The sequence below is a fragment of the Sesamum indicum genome, linkage group LG5 (assembly GCF_000512975.1).
Source record: "Sesamum indicum cultivar Zhongzhi No. 13 linkage group LG5, S_indicum_v1.0, whole genome shotgun sequence".
Taxonomy (NCBI): Eukaryota; Viridiplantae; Streptophyta; class Magnoliopsida; order Lamiales; family Pedaliaceae; genus Sesamum; species Sesamum indicum.
In genome coordinates, this window is record NC_026149.1 from 16326471 (window position 1) to 16347321 (window position 20851).

Sequence of the window (20851 nt, forward strand, 5' to 3'; positions counted from 1 at the left end):
AATTTGATTTGGATAAGAAGTTTTTCCTACTTCATATGGCATCCGAAAGATTAAATTTCCTCATTTGTATTGGCAGTATTAATTGAAAATATTTCAAAAATTTATATTTAAACAACACCTACCATTGTAGTAAAAAGACAACACTTACTATACAGTAAAATAGCATCTCAAGCATTGATTAATAATTTATATCAATTTTAATAAATTGATAAGTACATTCATCTAATCCATAAACTCACATTACATCAAACTACTTGCGTCGTGGACATTCATTCCACCATCATTTATAGGATTAAATATGAAATGATCCTAAATCGTGGGACTAGTTTGCAATTTTGCCACCATCTATATATATCATCTTCCCTATGTAAGTGAATTAAGAGAGAACAGCTTTACCTTGAGAATGGAGAGTAGAAGCCAAGTGGCTGCCCAACTGGAGCCGTGGCTTCGGATCGAGAACAAGGTGGTGTTGGTGACCGGCGCCTCGTCGGGGTTGGGTCGAGAGTTCTGTTTGGACTTGGCTAAAGCCGGTTGCTGCATTGTAGCCGCGGCACGGAGAAAGGACCGGCTGCAATCACTCTGTGAGGAGATAAACAGTTGGGTCGACGGCTCCTCGAGCTCGATGGGGCCGAGCCAAGACCAACCAAGAGCCGTGGCAGTGGAGCTCGACGTCACTGCGGTTGGCGCCGCTATCGAGGCCTGTGTGCAGAAGGCTTGGGCTGCGTTTGGAAGAATTGATGCTTTGATCAACAATGCTGGTATTAGAGGTATTTTTATAAATTAAAATACTAATATAAAATAACTTAAGCTATTTAATATATGTAAAAGTAATTATAAATATGTTTGGTCTTTTAATATTTTATGACTAATTAATTATTTATTGATACTATTATTTTATTATATTTAAAAAAGTATGTAAATAGCATTACAATATGTAAAAGTTGTAAGGGTAAATTGCAATAATTTATTTTGAGATCTGATATAATTATAAATACCTTCTTATTATTGATTTTAATGTCTGTCTAACAATAAGCCAATTTGTAATCGCTTAATTGAAAATGACCTTTTAGATTATGAATTGTAATTTTTAAAATTTTTTGAAGACATTTCTTATGCACTGACATTCTATATGGATTATTTACCTTACTCACCATTAATTTTGGTTTTTTATATATTGTTTCAAATATTTTTTTTGGGAAAAAAAAGTTCATCAAAAGCAAAATAGTAATTCATATCTCACCGTCTAAGGCTATATAATTATTTTTCATTTGAAAAAAATATTTATAATTTTTTAAATAATAAAATAATATTTATAATTGTATTAAATTCAAATCCACCCCAAACCTAACGTGTACCTATCAACACACACTTATTTATCTCTATTTTTTTTTTTTTATCTCTAAAACACGAAACAAAATAATCAAATCACAAATCCAAACACTATGTGAATATTGTAGATAAATTAGTTAGTATTATTATTTAAATTTCTTTCTATATTTAATAATTAATTTATTAATATGAAAAAATGTAATTTTTGGGGTACCTTAAGACATGGAGCTAACTAGTACTTATTATCCAACAAATTTTGTCTTCTCTTTTGCACATAATAACAAGTAGGGCACACGAGATCATCAATAGAGCTATCTGAAGAGGAATGGGAGCAAGTGTTGCAAACAAACCTGACGGGGTCATGGTTCGTGGCAAAATCCGTCGCTAGACGGATGCGCGAGGCCGGCAACCGGGGAGGCTCAATCATCAACATCTCATCAGTTTCCGGCCTAAATCGAACACAATATCGTGACGGCATCGCCTACAGTTCCTCAAAAGCTGGCCTCGATGCCATGACTAAGGTATATTAATTATAATATTCTAATCCAAACTTCAATCTTGTCCGATCGAATCAATCTCCTAATTACTATATATATGGGTGAATAACAATTTATTCTCCTATGATATTAAAAATGAACACGTTAATTCTGTATGAAAAAATATAGCAATTTACCTCCTAACATAGGTAGGTAAATTGCTTCATTTTAAAAATCATAGAGGGATAAATTGTTGTATTTTAAAAAATACAGGGAAGTAAATCGCTATTTAGTTTTTCATAAAGGGGTAATTTGCTCATTTACGATATCACAAGGGGGTTGCTTGCATTTTTCCCTATATATATATATATATATGCTTGTCCTGAATAATTTTATTCAGAAGAATTCTAATATTAAATTAAAAGGACAAATTGCATTTCAACCCCTCAAAATATTAAGTACAAAATTTATTTTTCTAAAGAACAAAATCTCATTTTTGATATTTTGGAGAGTTTAAGGTAAAAATTTAAAGATCTAAATCCACCCCATGATTCAATCCCTTTTCTATGAGGATCATAAGATAGATCAGTTACTTTTTGGTTATATTATAGATTTATTTTAAATACGTACTCATTATATATATATATATATTAAAAAAATTGAAAATCATAAGCTTATATTTATCTATTCAAATATCACTAATCATTTGGATTATTGATGCTGGATTCACTTACTTGAACATAAATGTCTTTATTCAATTTCTTTCCCTTTTAAGATTAATCTTCGTAGGTTTTTGTTTTCTTACCATGATAGGATAATGTATGTACAACTCAAAACAATTAAATCATCCTTCAAGTATATATAGTTGAAGTGCTCGTGTATGTATAAAATATAATATTGAATCAAACTCTATATACTTAGATATCTGGAGATCGCGTCCTATAAATCTAGAGTATGTCAACATTTGGACATAAAAAATGTATTCGATGACATAATGATATTAACTTAGTTATGATGTATTTGACAGATTATGGCACTAGATTTGGGAGAGTTCAAGATCAGGGTCAACTCAATAGCACCGGGATTGTTTAAATCTGAGATAACAGAAGGACTTGTTCAGAAAAATTGGTTGAAAAATGTGGCAAAGAGAACTGTCCCGTTAGGAACTTTTGGAACATCGGATCCAGGATTGACATCACTTGTTCGTTACTTAGTTCACGACTCTTCTAGTTATATTTCAGGCAACATTTTCATTGTCGACTCAGGCTATAGTCTTCCAGGCGTTCCAATTTTTTCTTCACTTTGATGTTTTATTTATTTATTTATTTTTTCTTTGCAAAATATTGTATTACACAAAAAGTTAAATAAATACAAGAACATATTTATAATGAATAAGCTTTTTTAATGAAATTAATATATTTCTAATGAGAATAAATTATTGTGAAATTTGACTTAGACATTTCTAATGAAAACAAATTGTGATATGGCATTAGTGACTACATGACATTAAACTATATTATTTACTATTATTATTATTTCTATTTAAAATAAAATTTTAATACTTTTTATTATTCTACATTTTTTATTAAACTATTTTTACTTCATTATTTAATATATATATGTATAAGTGTATATATATATATATAACATATATACTATTTTTTTAAATTATAAAATACATTTATGCAATTTCTTCTCCAAAAATTCATGTCATAATACTATGTGACATATTATTTTTTATTAAGTCATGTAATTGCCACATCATATAGATTAGCCAATAAAGTCATTTTTCCCAATTTGAAATGCCACGTCAGATTTTGGTATTTTCTGGCAACTTTTAAATCGAAACAGTTAAAAAAATTAAAGGACCATTTTGAAACCCTAATAAGTTAAAGGACCATTTCTCTAATTAGCATTTAAAATCTCATTAATTACTCCCACCGTTTCTACTTTAGAAAATTTTTATTAATGAAGGATGATTGATTTTAACATTTAAAAGTATTATTAATGAAGAAATTGATTTTAACATCATTTACCTAACAAAAATTCACCATAAATTAACTTGAATATATATCAGTAAAAAATTGTAACAAAAATCTAAATGTGATCGCATAATTTACATTAATATCAGTAAACTATTAATAATCTAGATTAATTTTAATAAATTAATAAGTACATTCATCCAATTAAACACTCACATTACATTAAACTCAGAAAACTTGCATTACAATAAATTTTTATTAAGTGAAATAATACTTATTATAATAAGGATAAATTACACTTTGCTATTCGAATTATGCCCGTTTTTACACTTTGACATTCAAACTCTTTTTGTATCAACTTACCATCCAAACTTTGTGAAATTTACACTTTGTCATATATGATAATTTTTTTATTGATTTTTTTGTTGGAAAAACATTACATGATGTGAATATGTGAAAAAATATCACATTATATAATTTTTAAATATCACATATGCGTTGCACGTGATTTTTTGCGATAAAAAATTTGGTGAAAAAATAATTATAAATAACAAAGTGAAAAATTTCATAAAATTGATGCTGGGTATTTTCACCAGTAGCAAGCCCAAAAAATCCAATACTAACCCTTATTACAGACCAATATTAAACATTAAGAACAAGAATAGAATAGAAAAAGCTAAGGGAACCAAATTCGAGTAGTCCACGACCACCCAGACCGGCAACCATACACCGGTTGCAAAACCCAAATCAACCACTAAAAAACTTCATCCATAAAGGACCACACAAACCCATTTAGATCTTTCCAACTCAGGAAACTTAGTTCACAAAGAATGTTTAAATCAGAGGAAGAGAGAAGAAGAAGGAGAAGATATTTTTCGTTCTAGTTGGTTTCACTGGAAAAACACCATGGGAGATTTATAGGGGAAGGTCATTGATTATAGTGAGACAAAGAAACGGTGAAGGGGAAAAACTAGGAGAGAGGAGTTAGTGGCAAAGATTTCAGAGAGGAGAAGGGAGATGGAGACGAGGAGGCGAGAAAGTGAGGGAGACTAAGATTAAAGTTTTATTTGTAGAAGGAAGAAGTATAAATATAACAACGCCTGGGTTGGATCAGTGGTCGGATGGACGAGTTGGCTGGGCCAAGGAATGGACCACAGCGGTGAGTGGGATGCCACCCAAAGTGTGTACGCTTGACCTACCAATGGATCATGGGCCACAATAGGTTAGGTGGACGAGTTGGGTTGGGCCAAGAAACGGACCAAAGGGGTGAGTGGGTTGCCATCCAAAGTGTGTAGGATAGGAAGTTGACATAAAACAAAAAAATTTAAATATCAAAGTGTAAAATGATCATAGTTCGAATAATAAAATATAATTAACCGTTATAATAAATTACTTATATTAAGTGGAATAAATACCAACGTATCTGATAGGACTAGCTTAGGATCTCAACTTAGTCATGGTACCTAAGTAAAAAGCTTAAATTATGAGAGCAAAAATGAGATCGCAATCTTAAATTTAGGCAAGTAATTAATGTCACATTACATTTGCCATTCAATTTTAGTAGAGAGGCACAAAAGTGAGAAAACCCTAATTAATGAATCAAATGTTTGGCAGCTTATGTTATGAGACGAAAAATATTATTTTTCTCTAAATCGGGTAGATTTATTTTGTAAATATTATTTATTTGAGATTTTTACACAAAGCATTATTTTTTATAAAAAACTAAATTATATATTTACGATACACAGTAGAGTTACCTAATAACTAATTTTTAGAATGAATTTTTATTATAAATACAATATTTTGTCAAACATTTTCCGATTTACCACTAATAAAATACCTGAATTATGAATTTAAAGTCCCATAAACGAACTTGACCATGATTGACACGATGTAAATTACCTTTACACCAAACTATTAATATAGCACATACGAGATCTGATGTTGTGTCGTGGACATTCCACCACCATTTATAGGTAAAATTGCGAAATTAATCTCACAGTTTAGGGCCATTTTAAATATGGCCCCACATTTTTTGAGATTTTAAAATTAATTTGTATTTAATTAAAAATTGCAAAAAGAGTCCAAAAATATAGCCAACATGACCCCCTACCCACTATAACATTTCCTATATAAGTGAATGAATAGGGAGCAGCTTTCCCTTGAACACAAGAGATCAGAATGGAGAACAGTAGCCAAGTGGCTGCCCAACTGGAGCCCTGGCTTCGGCTTGAGAACAAGATAGTGTTGGTTACCGGCGCCTCGTCGGGGCTGGGTCGAGAGTTCTGTCTCGACTTGGCTAAAGCCGGTTGCCGCATTGTAGCCGCGGCAAGGAGAAAGGACCGGCTGCAATCACTCTGTGAGGAGATAAACAATTGGGTCGACGGCTCCTCGAGCTCGATGGGGCCGAGCCAAGACCAACCAAGAGCCGTAGCTGTGGAGCTTGACGTCACTGCGGCTGGCGTCACTATTGAGGCTTGTGTGCAGAAGGCTTGGGCTGCGTTTGGAAGAATTGATGCTTTGATCAACAATGCTGGTATTAGAGGTATACACACCAAAAGGAAAAATAAATATAATACTTTTATAAATTAAAATACTAATATAAAATAACTTAAGTTTTTTAATATATGTAAAAGTAATTATAAATATTTTTGGTATTTTAATTTTTTATAAAATAAACCATTACATTTAAGTCTATAACTAATTAATTATTTATCGATAATATTATTTCAGTATATTTAAATAGGATGTAATTACCATCATCTCCCTTTAGGTTAGACATAATTATAAATACATCTTTATTGTTGATTTTAATTTTCCGTCCAACAACGAGTTCCTTTCGTAGTCCACACATGAGACGACCTATTTTGAATTTTATTTTGCCACATAAATTTTTTACCTTTCTTGCTTAAATCTATGGGTAAATTACAATTTGCTCCCCTTAATTTTGCTATTGCTATAAATACCATTTTATTGTTTTTAAAATTATAAATAAGTTTCTAGAATTAATGAAAGACTAACAAATACCCTCTCGTGACAACTCATTATAGGGAGTATTTATTAAATGATTCTTAATTCTAGGAGGGTATTTATAATATTTCAAACAATGAGAATGTACTTGTAATTATGACAAATCTCAAAAGAGTCCATTATTGATCTATGAATTGATCATTTCTCAAAAAGAATTACCAACTTAATTTTCTAGATAAATTAATTAGTAATATTATTTAAATTTCATTCCATATTTAATAATATTTTGTATTTTTATACTACTTATTCATTTAAAAAATTTAATTCTTTTCGTACCTTAACACATGGTGCTAACTACTATTTTATTAAAGGGCTTAATGCAATTTACCTCCTATGATATTGTAAATGGGCAAATTATCCCTCTATAATAGAAAAAATAACAATTTACATCCTGTGCTGTTTAAAATAAAAAGCAATATAATCCCTATTTAAAGAGGTAAAGTGCTCCACTTTAAAAAACACAAGGGGGTCAATGACTGCATTTATAAAAGTACAGGATGTAAATTACTATTTTTTTTATAGAGTGTAATTTGCTCATTTGTAATATCACAGGGGGTTGATTGCATTTTTTCCTTTTATTAAATAACAAACTTCTCTCTTCGATCTTTTGCACATAACTAGGGCACGCGATGTCCTCAATCGAGCTATCTGAGGAGGAATGGAAGCAAGTGGTGCAAACAAACTTGACGGGGTCATGGTTGGTGGCAAAATCCGTTGCTAGGCGGATGCGCGAGGCCGGCCAAGGAGGCTCAATCATCAACATCTCATCAGCTGCCGGCCTAAATCGAACACAATTTCGTGATGGCGTCGCCTACGGTCCCTCAAAAGCTGGCCTCCATGCCATGACTAAGGTCTATTAGAATATTCTAATTCAAACTTGAATCTTGTTGGATCGAATCAATCTCCGAATTAGTATATATAAAAGGGTAAATTTATAATGACCTTTTTTGAAATTTGGCATAATTACAAAATATTCTTTCGTTGTTTCGAAAAATACCAATACCCCATTGATTTAACGACCGTTTAACAATTGACCTATTCTATTAGTTTCTTTTAAATTTTCACTTATTTTTTGCCGTGAACTGACAAAAAATGCCATTGCGGACTAAGAATTATAATTTTATTTTTTATTTTTTTATTTATTGATTAAGTCAATAATTTTATAATTTTTTTTAATTTTTTCACCCATGTTCGATTTTTGTTTTACAAATTTTGAATTTTTTTAAAAAAAAAAAACAGAAAAGGTATAGCTAACAATTTCATACCCCATCTGCGGATTACATAATTTCATCGAACATCAGGGAGATATTTGTAATTTTTTAAACAACGAGGGGGTATTAATAATTATATCAAATTTTAGGGGAGGTTATTGTAATTTATACTATATAAAAATATGCTTGTCCCCAATAATTTTATTAGGGAGAATTCTACTATTAAATTAAATGGGCAAATTACATTTCATCCCTTCAAAATATTAAGTACAAAATTTATTTTTCTGAAGAACACAATCTCATTTTTGAGATTTTGGAGAGTTTAAGGTAAAAATTTGAGATCATATTATAAAATTGAAAATCATAAAGTTATATTTATTTATTCAAGAACTATCGGTCACTTGGATTATTAATGCTGGATTCACTTACATTAATGATTTTTTTTATAAAAGAAATGCACTTACTTTTATCAATATTTGGACATCAAGAATGTTTTCGATGATGTAATGTTAGTAACTTAGTATTTATTTAACAGATTATGGCACTGGATCTGGGAGAGTTCAAGATTAGGGTCAACTCAATAGCGCCAGGAATATTTAAATCTGAGATAACAGAAGAACTTGTTAAGAAAAATTGGTTGAAAAATGTGGCAAAGAGATCTGTCCCATTAGGAACTTTCGGAACAACGGATCCGGGATTGACATCACTTGTCCGTTACTTACTTCACGACTCTTCCAACTATATTTCAGGCAATATTTTTATTGTCGATGCAGGCTATAGTCTTCCAGGTGTTCCAATTTTTTCTTCACTTTGATGTTTTTTTTTTTTTTTTTTTTTGTTTTTTTTTTTTTTTTTTTTTGGTTTTGCAAAATATTGTATTACAAGAAAAGTTAAATAAATGAATAACAAATATTGTTATTAGACCTCCATTTTGATTGCCACTAGACTTTTGGTACCTTGCTTACTTTTCTATAAGTGTATTTATATTTTAAAAATTTAATCAATATATCCCTCAATAACAATTAAATGATAAATAGGGTTACTCTATTTGAAAATACAAAATTATATTTTTCTCTCAAAAAAGTTCTAAATTATACTTACAGTCCCTTAAAAAATTCACTGTTTGCACCAAACCTCCTTTCTTAGACGAAAAATGTTGACATTAGAAAAAGATTTATATCGATTTATAAATTTACTGCTCATTTAATATTCTCATGTAATAGTTTTGTACCAATAAGGGGGAAAATATAATAATGTTAACCTCAATCTACATATATATTATATTTATCCCTTTATAAGTATAAAAATATACATGAAAATGTTAAATGAGCAGCGAAATTAAAAATTTATGTAATTTTTTTAGCCTCAACATTTTTCGTCCAATTCTAATGAAAGGGTATCAGTTATAAACGAAGAATTTTCGAAGGGGATGTAAATTTCAGAACTTTTTTTGAAAAAAGTATAATTTCGCATTTTCAAAGGGTCTCTAACTGTAATTATTCCTTATAAATAATAAAAAAATAAAGAAATATATTTATATAAAATGAGACAAATATTCACATATTTTATAGAACAAGCTTGAATTATGATTATATATTTTACTCATAAAATCTCAACTTATCCGTTATCCCAAGATAATTACAGTTTTGGTCCTCATATATTGTTATTAATTCGATTTCAATCCCTTAATATTGAATTTCTATTTTATTCCTTTAACTTCTAAAGTACTGACAATTTCGATTATTAGACCTAATTAATGATCATTTTGCTCATGATCAGGGTTAACATACTTAATAAATAAAATTAAACCTCATAAATTCCTACCTTTTTTTTATCGACTTTTTCCGGACAGAGTATTTGAAAAAAGTCCACAAAATCAAAGACTTAGAATTAGGGGTGTCGACTCGAGTTCGATTTTATTTTTTATTGCTCGAGCTCGAATTATATGTAATAAGTTCGAGCTAAGCTCCTCCTTTCTTTCATCAAGTACAGTGGAGATTGTACATAATTTTGTATAGTTATTAATATTAATTAAAAAAATAAATATAAGTTATTTTTGAAAAGTTGTTGATCTCATTATATATAAAAAAAAAAATTAAGAGACGAACTCTTAAATTAGAGTACAAAATAGTGATTGATCTCATTATATATATAATAAAATAACAATAAAAGTGATTAAAAATTTTCAACCATCATTAATTACTGCTATTATTATTATCTTTAGAGTAATTAATGAGAATCACCAAATTTTGACATAAATTTATAAGTAATAAAATAGATTGCTTACTGTGTATCTTGATATAAACATAAAATTTACAAATAGATATAAAAAATTATAATTTAATTGTTAGAACTTGTCAATTTAAAAAAAAAAAAAAGTATAAGAGATCACAAATAGATGTTAAAATATAACGTAAATTTATAAGTGCCATATTAAATAATTATTTTAAAAAATATTAAAATTTACTAAAATTATTGATTAAGCTTGTTTTTGTATAAAGATTAAATGTATAAATAAAAGTATCATAGTTTATTATTATCTAAAATAAAATTTATAAATATTGATTAATTATAATTGATAAAGTACTTTATATGAAGATAAACATATAAAAAAATTAAAATTAAAAATATATATTAAAACTAAAAATAAATAAAAAAAGCTTGTGAGCATGAACAGAGTACATTGAGCTCGAGCTCGAGCTCAAAATTGAGCTGTTTCGCGAGCTAACTCGACTCGTCTGCCACTCCTACTTAGAATACCCCGGGAACAAGATAGTAAAACAAAAGTAAATATAAATTTATGGAGGCTTAATTTTATTTTCAGAAGCATATTGAGTCTGATTATGAGTATAGGGAAAAGAAAATGAACTATATATTTTCTTTGAAAAGTCAAAATGATCATTAATTAGGTTTAAGGATCGAAACTGTTAATATTTTAAAAGTTGAAGAACTGAAATTTTACTTCAATATGTTTAGAGATTGAAAACGAATTAATGACAATATATGATGACCAAAATTGTTATTATCCCCCGTTATCCCTCTAATGGTTTTTTTTTTTTCAAGCTTTATTATCCGTCTAAATTAATATCAATTTTTTTTCTGAAACTTATTTTAATGATTTCAAAATATCATAATAATAAAATTATTATGATAAATTAGTGAAAAATTATATAATTTAATTTATTGGCTAACAAAGTGAACATTTAAGAGGGGATATGATAGCAATTATTAAATTAAATGTAGGTGAAATTATTCAATATTATGATGATCCGTGGCCCAACCATTTGTCCCTCAATTGTTAATTGGATGTTCCGGGGCAAAAGTGACATTTCTTATTAGATGAAATGAATTCTGCAGAACATATAGTGGTGTCATGAAATGACGAATTTATCCTTATAACATCGCTCCATTTTTTTCCTGGGATAATTACATGTATACCCACCGGTGTAAACTATAATAATTTATTTACATAAATTATTTTTATTTTTTAAAAAATTATAAATACATCTATTAAAAACATTAACACCATTACGCAAACATCTTTATCTTTTGAAAAATTATACATACATCCCCTAAAAAATCGAATCATTACACAAACTATCTTATAGCTTTTTTATTGTCCGATATAGTTTCTGTAATAACTCATATTGATAATTTATATAAATAAACTATAGATCATAGGGGTATAAGTATAATATTATATATATATATATATATATATATATATGAATAATTGCTTTCATATCACACTTCCATTCATTGCAGTTTTGCCAAATAAAGCATAGTGGGTGAGCAACTAATTGTTGTCTGTACTTGATGAGTGTTGGAAAATTTTTTCTCAAAATTAGGTTTGGTCGAACAACTAAACAATTAAATTATTATATCTTTGATATTTTTTTTTAAATTATATGTCAATCACACTAATAAGCAGATAAAAAGCCACGGGAGTTGAGGGTTGTCACGAGAAATCGGAGTCCTTTCTAGAAAGTTATATGCATTTTTCACTATGTTTGTTTTCATTTTCAAGTTATCTTCGGGATAAGTTAAAACATACCTAATGTTTGCCATCATTCAAAAACACCTTATCTAGGTGTTTTAAATTGTTTTAACATAAATACATACATATATATACGTACATACATATACATAAATATATATAAAAGAGACATGATTTGGCAATGAATAGTAATTTTTGTCTCCTAAAATACAACATTAAACATACAATACTTATTTTAAATTATCTCAAAAAACAAATCCAAATATACATACTATCTCTAACACACACTTATTTATCTTTGTTTTTCTCTCTCTATCTTCACATAACACAACAAACACTTAGAAAACGAATCCAAACATTATGTTTGGATTTTGAGTGAGAGCAAGCCATGTTTGTCTTCTTGTTCATTAAATTATTTATAGTTTGGATAGCAAAATACGAAATTAAATCAAATTTCTTCCTCCCTCTTGATCTCTTGGAACATAAGTGCTACATTGTTTGAAATCTAAAGGGAGGAAAAAATAGGTATACCGGGCAAAGTGACTCCTGCATCGACGATGAAAAGGTTGCCTGAGATATGCTTAGAGGAGTCATGGATCAAGTAGCGCAAAAGTGATGTGAGTGCAGGATCCAATGTGCCGAAAGTTCTTAAAGGAACGGTTCTTCTTTCGACGTTTTTGAGCCAATCTTTCCGCACTAGACCTTGAGTTATCTCGGATTTGAAGAGGCCCGGGGATATGGAGTTCACTCGTATTTCAAACGCCCCCAATTCTAAGGCCATGACCTGAATGTGACGACACAAAGACAACAGTCATGGTCAAATTTGAACCAATTATACGATAAATGCATACACTTGATCATGATAACACCTTTGTCATGGCGTTGATGGCAGTCTTGGCACAAGCATAAGCAAGGCCTCCAGGCAGATGCCCGCGCTCCAGACCAGCAATGGAGGAGATGTTAACGACGGATCCGCCGTGCCTGCCGTCACGCATGCGCATACAAACGTACTTGGAAACCAACCATGTTCCAGTTAAGTTGGTCTTAATGTTATCATTCCATTCCTCTTCCGACAGATCCAACGGACTGTGCACCCTACCTACAACCACATACATACATCCATAATTACGCACAACATTTTACAGATTGCTCCATCATCGTAACATTATCTTGTTTTAAAATATGAGTCCTGGAATTTTCAATATATGTGTAAAATATCAATATTCAATTACCAGTGCCCATCTTCTCCAATCAATCCAAAAATAGGAATTCATTTATTACACGCCACTTCATTTTAACATTGAGAATAATGCAAGCAACTTTCTTTTTTGTCATATTGCAAATGAGCAAATTATACCTCTATAAAAAAGATAATAATTTACCTTTCTATATTATTAAAATTACAATAATTTACCCACCCATGTTTTTCAAAATGAAGCAATTTACCTCCTTAGACAGGGAGGTAAATTGCTTCATTTTAATAAAAAACACAGAGGAAGAAATTGCTATTGATTTCCACAAGGAGGTAATTTGCTCATTTTACAATATCATAGGAAGGTAAATTACATTAAACACCTTTTATAGTTTGATTTAATTACAATTCTCTTTTTTAGGAATACAAAAAAAATCTATTTGAGAATAGTCAATACTACGGATAAAAGGTGGAATACCTAATCCCATACTTGTAAGAATGAATGAATGTTCCTTGACAAATAGGTATTCCTAATCCTAATCTATAGTAGCCATGCATTCTGGAATGAGTTTACGAACGCTCGTTTCATACCTAATTTAATATTTTTTTTATACCAATCCTGCCCTTAAAATTAAGCAAAAATAAAAAGAAAAGAATTAGTGAGAAAAGATGGAGGCTTTGTTTGGGTACCATATACAACCAAGCATGCACCACATTTTTTGTTTTTTATCTTACCTCTAATACCAGCATTATTGATCAAAGCATCGATTCTTCCAAACGCAGCCCAAGCCTTCTGCACTGAGGCCTCGATACTAGCTGCGCTTGCGCTCACATCGAGCTCCAAAGCTACAGCTCTTGGCTGGTCTTGGCTCGGTCCATTACCGATCCCGCTGTTTATCTCGTCGCAGAGTGATCGCAGTCGGTCCATCCTCCGGGCAGCGGCTATGACTCTGCAGCCGGCTTTAGCCAAGTCCAAACAGAAGTCTCGGCCCAACCCCGACGACGCGCCGGTCACCATCACCACCTTGTTGTCCAGCCGAAGCCACGGCTCCAGTTCGCTGGCTACTTGGCTTCTGCTCTCCATTCTCGCCTCATGTACCGTGGTGTTTGGGAAAATTGCAGATGCATTTATACACAGCCACAAGGAAAGGTGTTTAAAGCTGGGGACACATTTGTAATTTGCTTCCGAACAACTTGAAATTGACGTAAATGCCCTCATGGAAAAATCCAATCTTGGCATGAAAATAAAATTACGTTAATTATATTTTTTTCGTATAGGATAATGAGTTTAATATTTTTAGTTTTTTGTTTTACAAAAAATTTAAAACAATCTCAAAATTAAAAAAACTCAAGCCCCATTTAGTCATCTATTATACGAAATTTTTAAAATTAAAAAAACTCAACATATTTAATCCTCTACTTTACGGGACATATAGAATTAAATATGTCGAGTTTTCTCAATTTTTAATCATTTTAAAAATTTTATGAAACAGAGGACCAAAATCGCTAAACTCCCTACCATATGGGATTAAAAATATAATTTCATCTAAATTTATAAACCATTATGCTATTTTTAAAACTAAGCCACATATAATTGAATAGATACGATCACGATATAAATATTAAAAATTAAAATCAATATAAGATTAAAACCAATCAAGTGATTAATAAAAATTAAAATAAATGATAGATATGATGATATATTTGGCGATTCTTTAATTGAAGTAAATAAGTAATTGTATTACACAAATATTTAATTACATAATTAGTATTTTTAAATTTGGTATTGCAGTGTAACAAATCGTGGTAAATCATATATGACTTTCTTTTCTATATTAGCATAACTTATTATATCTAAATGGATTATCATTGCAATCAAATTATGGTATTTTCATCAAATGAAAATCATAATATTTTAATTCATCGATTCATTAACTGTTTTTTTATTTAAATGTCACGAATTAAAACGTGATTCATATGATAGGGTCAAAAGTTGTCGTATCATTCGGTTCAAATAAATTAATGGAGTGCATTATTCATGAGTTAATGAATATACTTATCTCAAACGATGTTTGCGGATACTTTCTCTAATTTTATTGGACCAGTAATACGAAGTTCGTTAATTAATCTTTAGAAATTTCATTTAAAATTAGACAAAAAAGTGAAAGATTCTGGATGGACGCGTATATCCTCCTCTCGATTTTTATTTATATCAAGGTTGCATTTTAAATGAAGGATTTGAAATTATGGATTTTCAAATTCTTAATAACAATTTTTTTGAATTTGTTCGAACGATTCTAAATTTAAAGGATATCGAATTTTTCAATTCGAATTCTAAATTATGTTTCGTTGAATATTGATAGATTTCAAATTGAACCGTTTCAGATCCTTTCTCCAAATACTTCCATCAATCCAAATGCAGTATGAGGTAAATTACATCGACACTTTTCGAGATTAAGTCAAAGTACACAAATACCCCTTGTTTTGCAAAATTACAGCTACACCCCCTGGTGGATGCTAGTATAATATTTTTCAAATATTGTTTGTATAAGTTTTGATTCTGAATGGGGAGTGTCGTTATTGCAATTATAACCTCAAGGGGTATAATTGTTATTTAGCAAAAGACAGAGGAGATTTGTGTATTTTACCTAATTTTAGGAGACGTCAATATAATTCACTTTTTATATTATTATTGATAAATACCAAAAGAAAAATACTTGGTAAAATTTTGAAATTTGTTCTTTCCTTGACATATAATATTTTCATCTATACTATAAAAGAAAACTCTGTTATTGTTCCAATTTTTAAAATAGTCAAATTTACCCTTTAACTCATTTCTTCCCTTTAATAAAATTCGATTATAATAGTAATCTCAACAATTAAAAAATTAAATTTACTAAAACACCCCTCAAACTTACTCAAGCCACTGTCCCATATGATCGATAACCAATTTATCAATAAAAATATTGATTATTTATAATTTTTAAATATTTTTGTACACACATCGAGTGTGTCGCGTACTGCTAGTTATATTAAATAAGAGTGAGTATTTAAATTTTTTTTATTTTTACAATGCACCAATTACACTTTATCGCTTGTGCTCTCGCGCAATCAGCGTATCACTTAAATTTGGATAATTTTATTGATGTTGAGTGTATTCTTAATATTCTAAACTTGAGCAACTGTAATTTATTTAATATCTTTCTTTAATACAAATCTAACCAAATCTAGACAAAAATCTACATGTGAAAACAATCATTAAAAGAAGGAAAAATGTGAAAATTTGAGTCCCCTAAGTGTTCTCATCAACCATCTCGACATGTGAAAATTGAGGTTGTTTTAATTAACACCCTTTATGAGCCTATCAGAAATCATGTGTGATCAACCACATTTCAATTCGTGAAACTCAAGTAAAAAATTAATAATTAATAATTACTATTAAAATAATTCATGGGATTTGCATGTTTTAACCAAGATTGCAAACAATTCTACAAGGGCATTTCCGTCATTGTATGCTACGAATTATTCACCATTTGATGGTATTTGAATTTATGGCTTTGAAGTTGTTTATGGAACCTCGATCATAACTACTAAATTAAGACATTATTAGTAAGCAAAGTTTGTTTTTAAATGTTACAAAAATGATAACTTATCCATACATTACACGTGCTTTGATATGTTAGATGTAATCTCACTCCACAATCCTATTTGTTTGATGATTTGTGGGTCCGTGGTTAATATACATCCATATTTAAGATAGAGTTTGAGTCTTTCAAATAAATGTTGAGATGAGATAAATCATATCTGAAAAAGAGTTTGTAGTCTTTCAAGCATATGTCGGGATATGAACTCCTTTTAAGGATATGGTTGAGTATATCTATAAATAAGGTACATAATTATAATAAAAAAGATCCAGAAATACAAGTGTGATACAAATAACTCAATCACAATACTCTCTCTATATTATGAGTGGATTAGTAATTCGCCAAAACGAGTAAGGTATGTTCATGATTTGCACAAGATTGGGAGCAAGATTTAGGGGGGAGGATCTTAAAAATGTTCGTGAGACACCAAGAGAGTTCATGTGTTCATGATCCAATCAAAATATGGGCTTATAGACGAGACAGATTCGAATATGTGAATCAACATACTTTTCCTGCTATAAATTTAATCGATCCACGATTATGTGTCAATGTGATTATATATTTAGCGTGCACATAAATACAAGATTTATCTATAAGATAATTTATTATGAATTATCCAATATTGTTTTCCGATACCATCAATATACAGTTCTTCTTAATTATATATCCCAAATATTTATGATAGTTAAGGTAATTATTCATGTTAGAATATTTTAATATTACAATCATTGTGGTACATGTGATAAAGTGTAAGAGTGCACATTAAGAATATTTTATGGTGGTAATTGAAAGGTCCAACTTTGACGGTTAAGTTAGCATTAAACTGGATTACAACCAAGGGTCAAGATACCCTCTCCTCTACCTCATAAAGAATTGTAAAGGTTGGACTAATGATTGTAAGAAAAAAAGATCTTACGTAATTTCATAGTCTTCTATACACTTTTAACCATCATAAACTCAGCAAGCGCCCTCTAAATTTGAATGAAAATTGAAGTCAAGTCAGCAGAAGCCCGTCTTCCCTTTTTCTGGTTTAATTTTTGAAGTGGTGATGAAAGTGATGGTGTTTGTTTGTATTATTCGTCACGTCATTTCTGTATTTATATAATAAATAATTTTTTATATTTTAAAATATATTATAAATAAAATTAAAATATGTTAATTAATACATCACATTTTCTAAAATAAAATCGATTTAAGGGTATTATTGGCCTAAAAAAAATTAATATAATGATGTTACAAACTGTTGTTTGTGAGTAAACAACAGTAATTGTTGATTTATTAAAAATAGATAAATTATATTGATATCCACTAATTGGTACTTATGTAATAGATTTTTCTACGACTTGATAGAATGAAAATGTGTTATGATGTCTTATGATAGTTTTTGTACGAGATAGAATGACAGTGTATTTAAATTATGATGTTTGTAATAATATTTTATTTTATTTTGGTACGAAAATACTTGATTGAATGTGTTTTCTTAATTTATTGGATGAAAATAGAAATGGATTTAGAAAATGTTTCATCTGCATTTTATTTTATTTTTTTTATTTATTATTTTAAATAAATATCTATAAAATATATACGAATTAAGTTCAAATTAATTTACAACACAAACATATTTTTATTTCTCGCATAAAATCAATAAAGCATTTTCATCCATTAGAAATGTCGAAAATTCAAAATAAAAATTAAACCAAACCGGCCATCATTTTCACATTATAATAATTAATGAAAAAGCTATCAAATTAAATATTATTATTATATAGGAATACATCAATTATATTGCGAGAGTGTGTTTTTTTTAATTAGATACTGAAATTAAAAAATCTAAAAAAATTTATATGAAAAAAAGGGTCGAGCTTTTTTTTAAAAAAAAAATAAAAAATTTATAAGATTTTAAATATCTTATCTTAAGATATTATAAATTATTTAAAAAGAATGTATCAAATAATTTTATAGAATTATAAGCTCTCGAACATTTTATAAGTTCAGTCAAATACTTATAATAAGTAGTAATTATTTTTTGTGAGAAAAGTATTTATTAATTTAAATACCTTTAAGTATATTTATAATTTTTTCTTTATTGTTTTTATAATGATATCTATTAATGCAAATTTAATATAAATGAAAATTATTATTAATATTAGTTTAATCAATTATTCACTTTTTATATTTATTAATTAAATAAAAATAATAGAAATATTTAAATTATGTACCCCGCCGCCTATAACGTTCCTTTCCACCCTTCTCGAAATCTTTTCCTCTTCAAAATCAAAAATCAAACCGCTCAACAATCCCTGTGAAGAAAAAACCCTACGGAATTCATCCCCAAAACCCTCGCAAAATCTCAAACAAAACCCTTTCCCCAACGGAAGACATGGAGGAAATTGAAGCAGAATTTGAAGGTCGACGAGGCCCAGTAGAAGCGTCCATGAGCATGGACCGCCGGTCGTCCTCCCCTTCATACGATGCCGTTGACGACGGCTCCTCTCCCTCCGCTGCTGAAAGTTTAATGGTGGGTTTTGTGATTGTCAATGTGGTTGGGCTTCGGCATTACTCTGGTACTATTAGTGGCCGGGAATTGGTCGGTTTGGTTCGCGATGAGTTAAACCCATATGACGGAAACGCCATCAAAGTTCTCAATATGAGGTCTGTCCAGGTGGGCTACCTCGATCGCTCTGCTGCCGCCGTGTTGTCCCCTCTGATTGATGGTCGTTTGATCACCATTGAAGGTAGTTACATTTTATATGATTTTGTGTTCTTGACTCCGTTGTTTTTGTTCTTCAAGTTATATTTTGAGTTTCTCCTTTCTTGTGTGCCTCTGAGAGTAGAATGAAAATTTCATGTCCATGTTCACTTCTAGTGTGTGTTGAACATGTGACAGGTATTGTGCCAAAACCGCCAGGTAAGGGAAACAGATTCAAGATTCCCTGTCAAGTTCACATTTTTGCAAGGATAGAGGATTTTGAGAGAGTCAAATTGGCGATTGAGATAGGTGGGTTGCAGTTAATTTCAGAAAACAATGCGTCATTTACGTTATCAGAAGCAATGGTAGTGAGAGAGAAAAAAGCTATTTTAGCAGAGAAGAGTGTGGATGAGATATTCAAACTGTTGGACTTGAAAGTCAGTAATGAAGGGAAGTCTGAAGCATTGGATCCACCAAAAGACATGATAAAATCAGAGCTTTTTTTTCATCAGAAGGAAGGATTGGGATGGTTGGTTAGTAGGGAGAATTCATGCGAATTGCCTCCTTTCTGGACAGAGAAAGATGGGGTCTATGTGAATGCGTTAACTAATTACCAGACTGATATAAGACCCGAGCCTTTACGAGGTGGCATTTTCGCAGATGACATGGGCTTGGGTAAAACTCTTACACTGCTCTCCTTGATTGCTTTTGACAAATGGGCTTGTGCTGTACACTCATCTAGCAGTATAGATGTTCAAGATGATGCAGAATTGGGTGAAGAGGAAAGTATTGCATTGTCTGGTAAAAAGTCAAAGCGGAGAAGAGGGAACCGAAAGGTGGATAGTTCAAGGAAAAAGAGAAAGACTGAGGTTGGTAGTTCTAACAGAAAGGGGAAAAGGCCTGCCGCTGATGAATCCTCTTCTTTGGACCCACAGACGACACTCATTGTTTGTCCACCTTCTGTCTTTTCTGCGTGGATAACGCAGTTAGAAGAACACACAAGAAAGGGCAGTTTTAAGGTGTACATGTACTATGGTGAACGGACTAAAGATGCTGAAGAGCTTAAGAGGCATGATATTGTGCTGACAACATATACTGTTCTAGCTATTGAGGAATCTTGGGACAAATCTCCTATTAAGAAGATTGAGTGGAGAAGAGTTATATTGGATGAGGCACATGTGATTAAGAATGTGAATACTCAACAGAGTCGTGCAGTTACTAAGCTGAACGCCAAACGTAGATGGGCTGTTACAGGGACACCTGTGCAAAATAACTCCTTTGATTTGTTTTCTTTGTTTGCC

At 30.3% G+C, this 20851-nt stretch overlaps 4 protein-coding genes across 4 annotated transcripts; 3 read left to right on the plus strand and 1 right to left on the minus strand.

Annotated features, from left to right (window-relative positions):
- Positions 217-3111, plus strand: LOC105162684 (3-oxoacyl-[acyl-carrier-protein] reductase FabG-like). Its single transcript, XM_011080772.2, has 3 exons — positions 217-767; positions 1618-1850; positions 2833-3111. The coding sequence occupies exons 1-3, from the start codon at positions 404-406 to the stop codon at positions 3109-3111; spliced, it is 876 nt and encodes a 291-aa protein (XP_011079074.1). The 5' UTR covers positions 217-403.
- On the plus strand, positions 5969-8842 carry LOC105162685 (3-oxoacyl-[acyl-carrier-protein] reductase FabG). The gene is made up of 3 exons (XM_011080774.1): positions 5969-6332; positions 7439-7668; positions 8564-8842. Exons 1-3 carry the CDS (start codon positions 5969-5971, stop codon positions 8840-8842), a joined length of 873 nt encoding a protein of 290 aa, XP_011079076.1.
- LOC105162686 (3-oxoacyl-[acyl-carrier-protein] reductase FabG) lies at positions 12402-14301 on the minus strand. Its single transcript, XM_011080775.2, has 3 exons — positions 13953-14301; positions 12895-13124; positions 12402-12809 (listed from the first exon to the last, which is right to left on the minus strand). The coding sequence occupies exons 1-3, from the start codon at positions 14299-14301 to the stop codon at positions 12531-12533; spliced, it is 858 nt and encodes a 285-aa protein (XP_011079077.1). The 3' UTR covers positions 12402-12530.
- Positions 19121-20844, plus strand: LOC110012044 (putative SWI/SNF-related matrix-associated actin-dependent regulator of chromatin subfamily A member 3-like 1; the record flags this gene model as incomplete). Its single annotated transcript, XM_020694139.1, is given in 2 exon segments — positions 19121-19596; positions 19749-20844. Coding segments are annotated over 2 exon segments (1451 nt in total), but the record flags the coding sequence as incomplete, so codon positions are not given.

Excerpts from the sequence above, each read along its gene's own strand:
- LOC105162684 (XM_011080772.2), top strand. The coding sequence starts at position 404 with ATGGAGAGTAGAAGCCAAGTGGCTGCCCAACTGGAGCCGTGGCTTCGG. Across the intron at positions 768-1,617 it reads CAACAATGCTGGTATTAGAG|GGCACACGAGATCATCAATA; the intron begins GTATTTTTATAA and ends AATAACAAGTAG. Across the intron at positions 1,851-2,832 it reads GCCTCGATGCCATGACTAAG|ATTATGGCACTAGATTTGGG; the intron begins GTATATTAATTA and ends TGTATTTGACAG.
- LOC105162685 (XM_011080774.1), top strand. The coding sequence starts at position 5,969 with ATGGAGAACAGTAGCCAAGTGGCTGCCCAACTGGAGCCCTGGCTTCGG. Across the intron at positions 6,333-7,438 it reads CAACAATGCTGGTATTAGAG|GGCACGCGATGTCCTCAATC; the intron begins GTATACACACCA and ends GCACATAACTAG. Across the intron at positions 7,669-8,563 it reads GCCTCCATGCCATGACTAAG|ATTATGGCACTGGATCTGGG; the intron begins GTCTATTAGAAT and ends TTTATTTAACAG.
- LOC105162686 (XM_011080775.2), bottom strand. The coding sequence starts at position 14,301 with ATGGAGAGCAGAAGCCAAGTAGCCAGCGAACTGGAGCCGTGGCTTCGG. Across the intron at positions 13,125-13,952 it reads CAATAATGCTGGTATTAGAG|GTAGGGTGCACAGTCCGTTG; the intron begins GTAAGATAAAAA and ends ATGTGGTTGTAG. Across the intron at positions 12,810-12,894 it reads CCATCAACGCCATGACAAAG|GTCATGGCCTTAGAATTGGG; the intron begins GTGTTATCATGA and ends CGTCACATTCAG.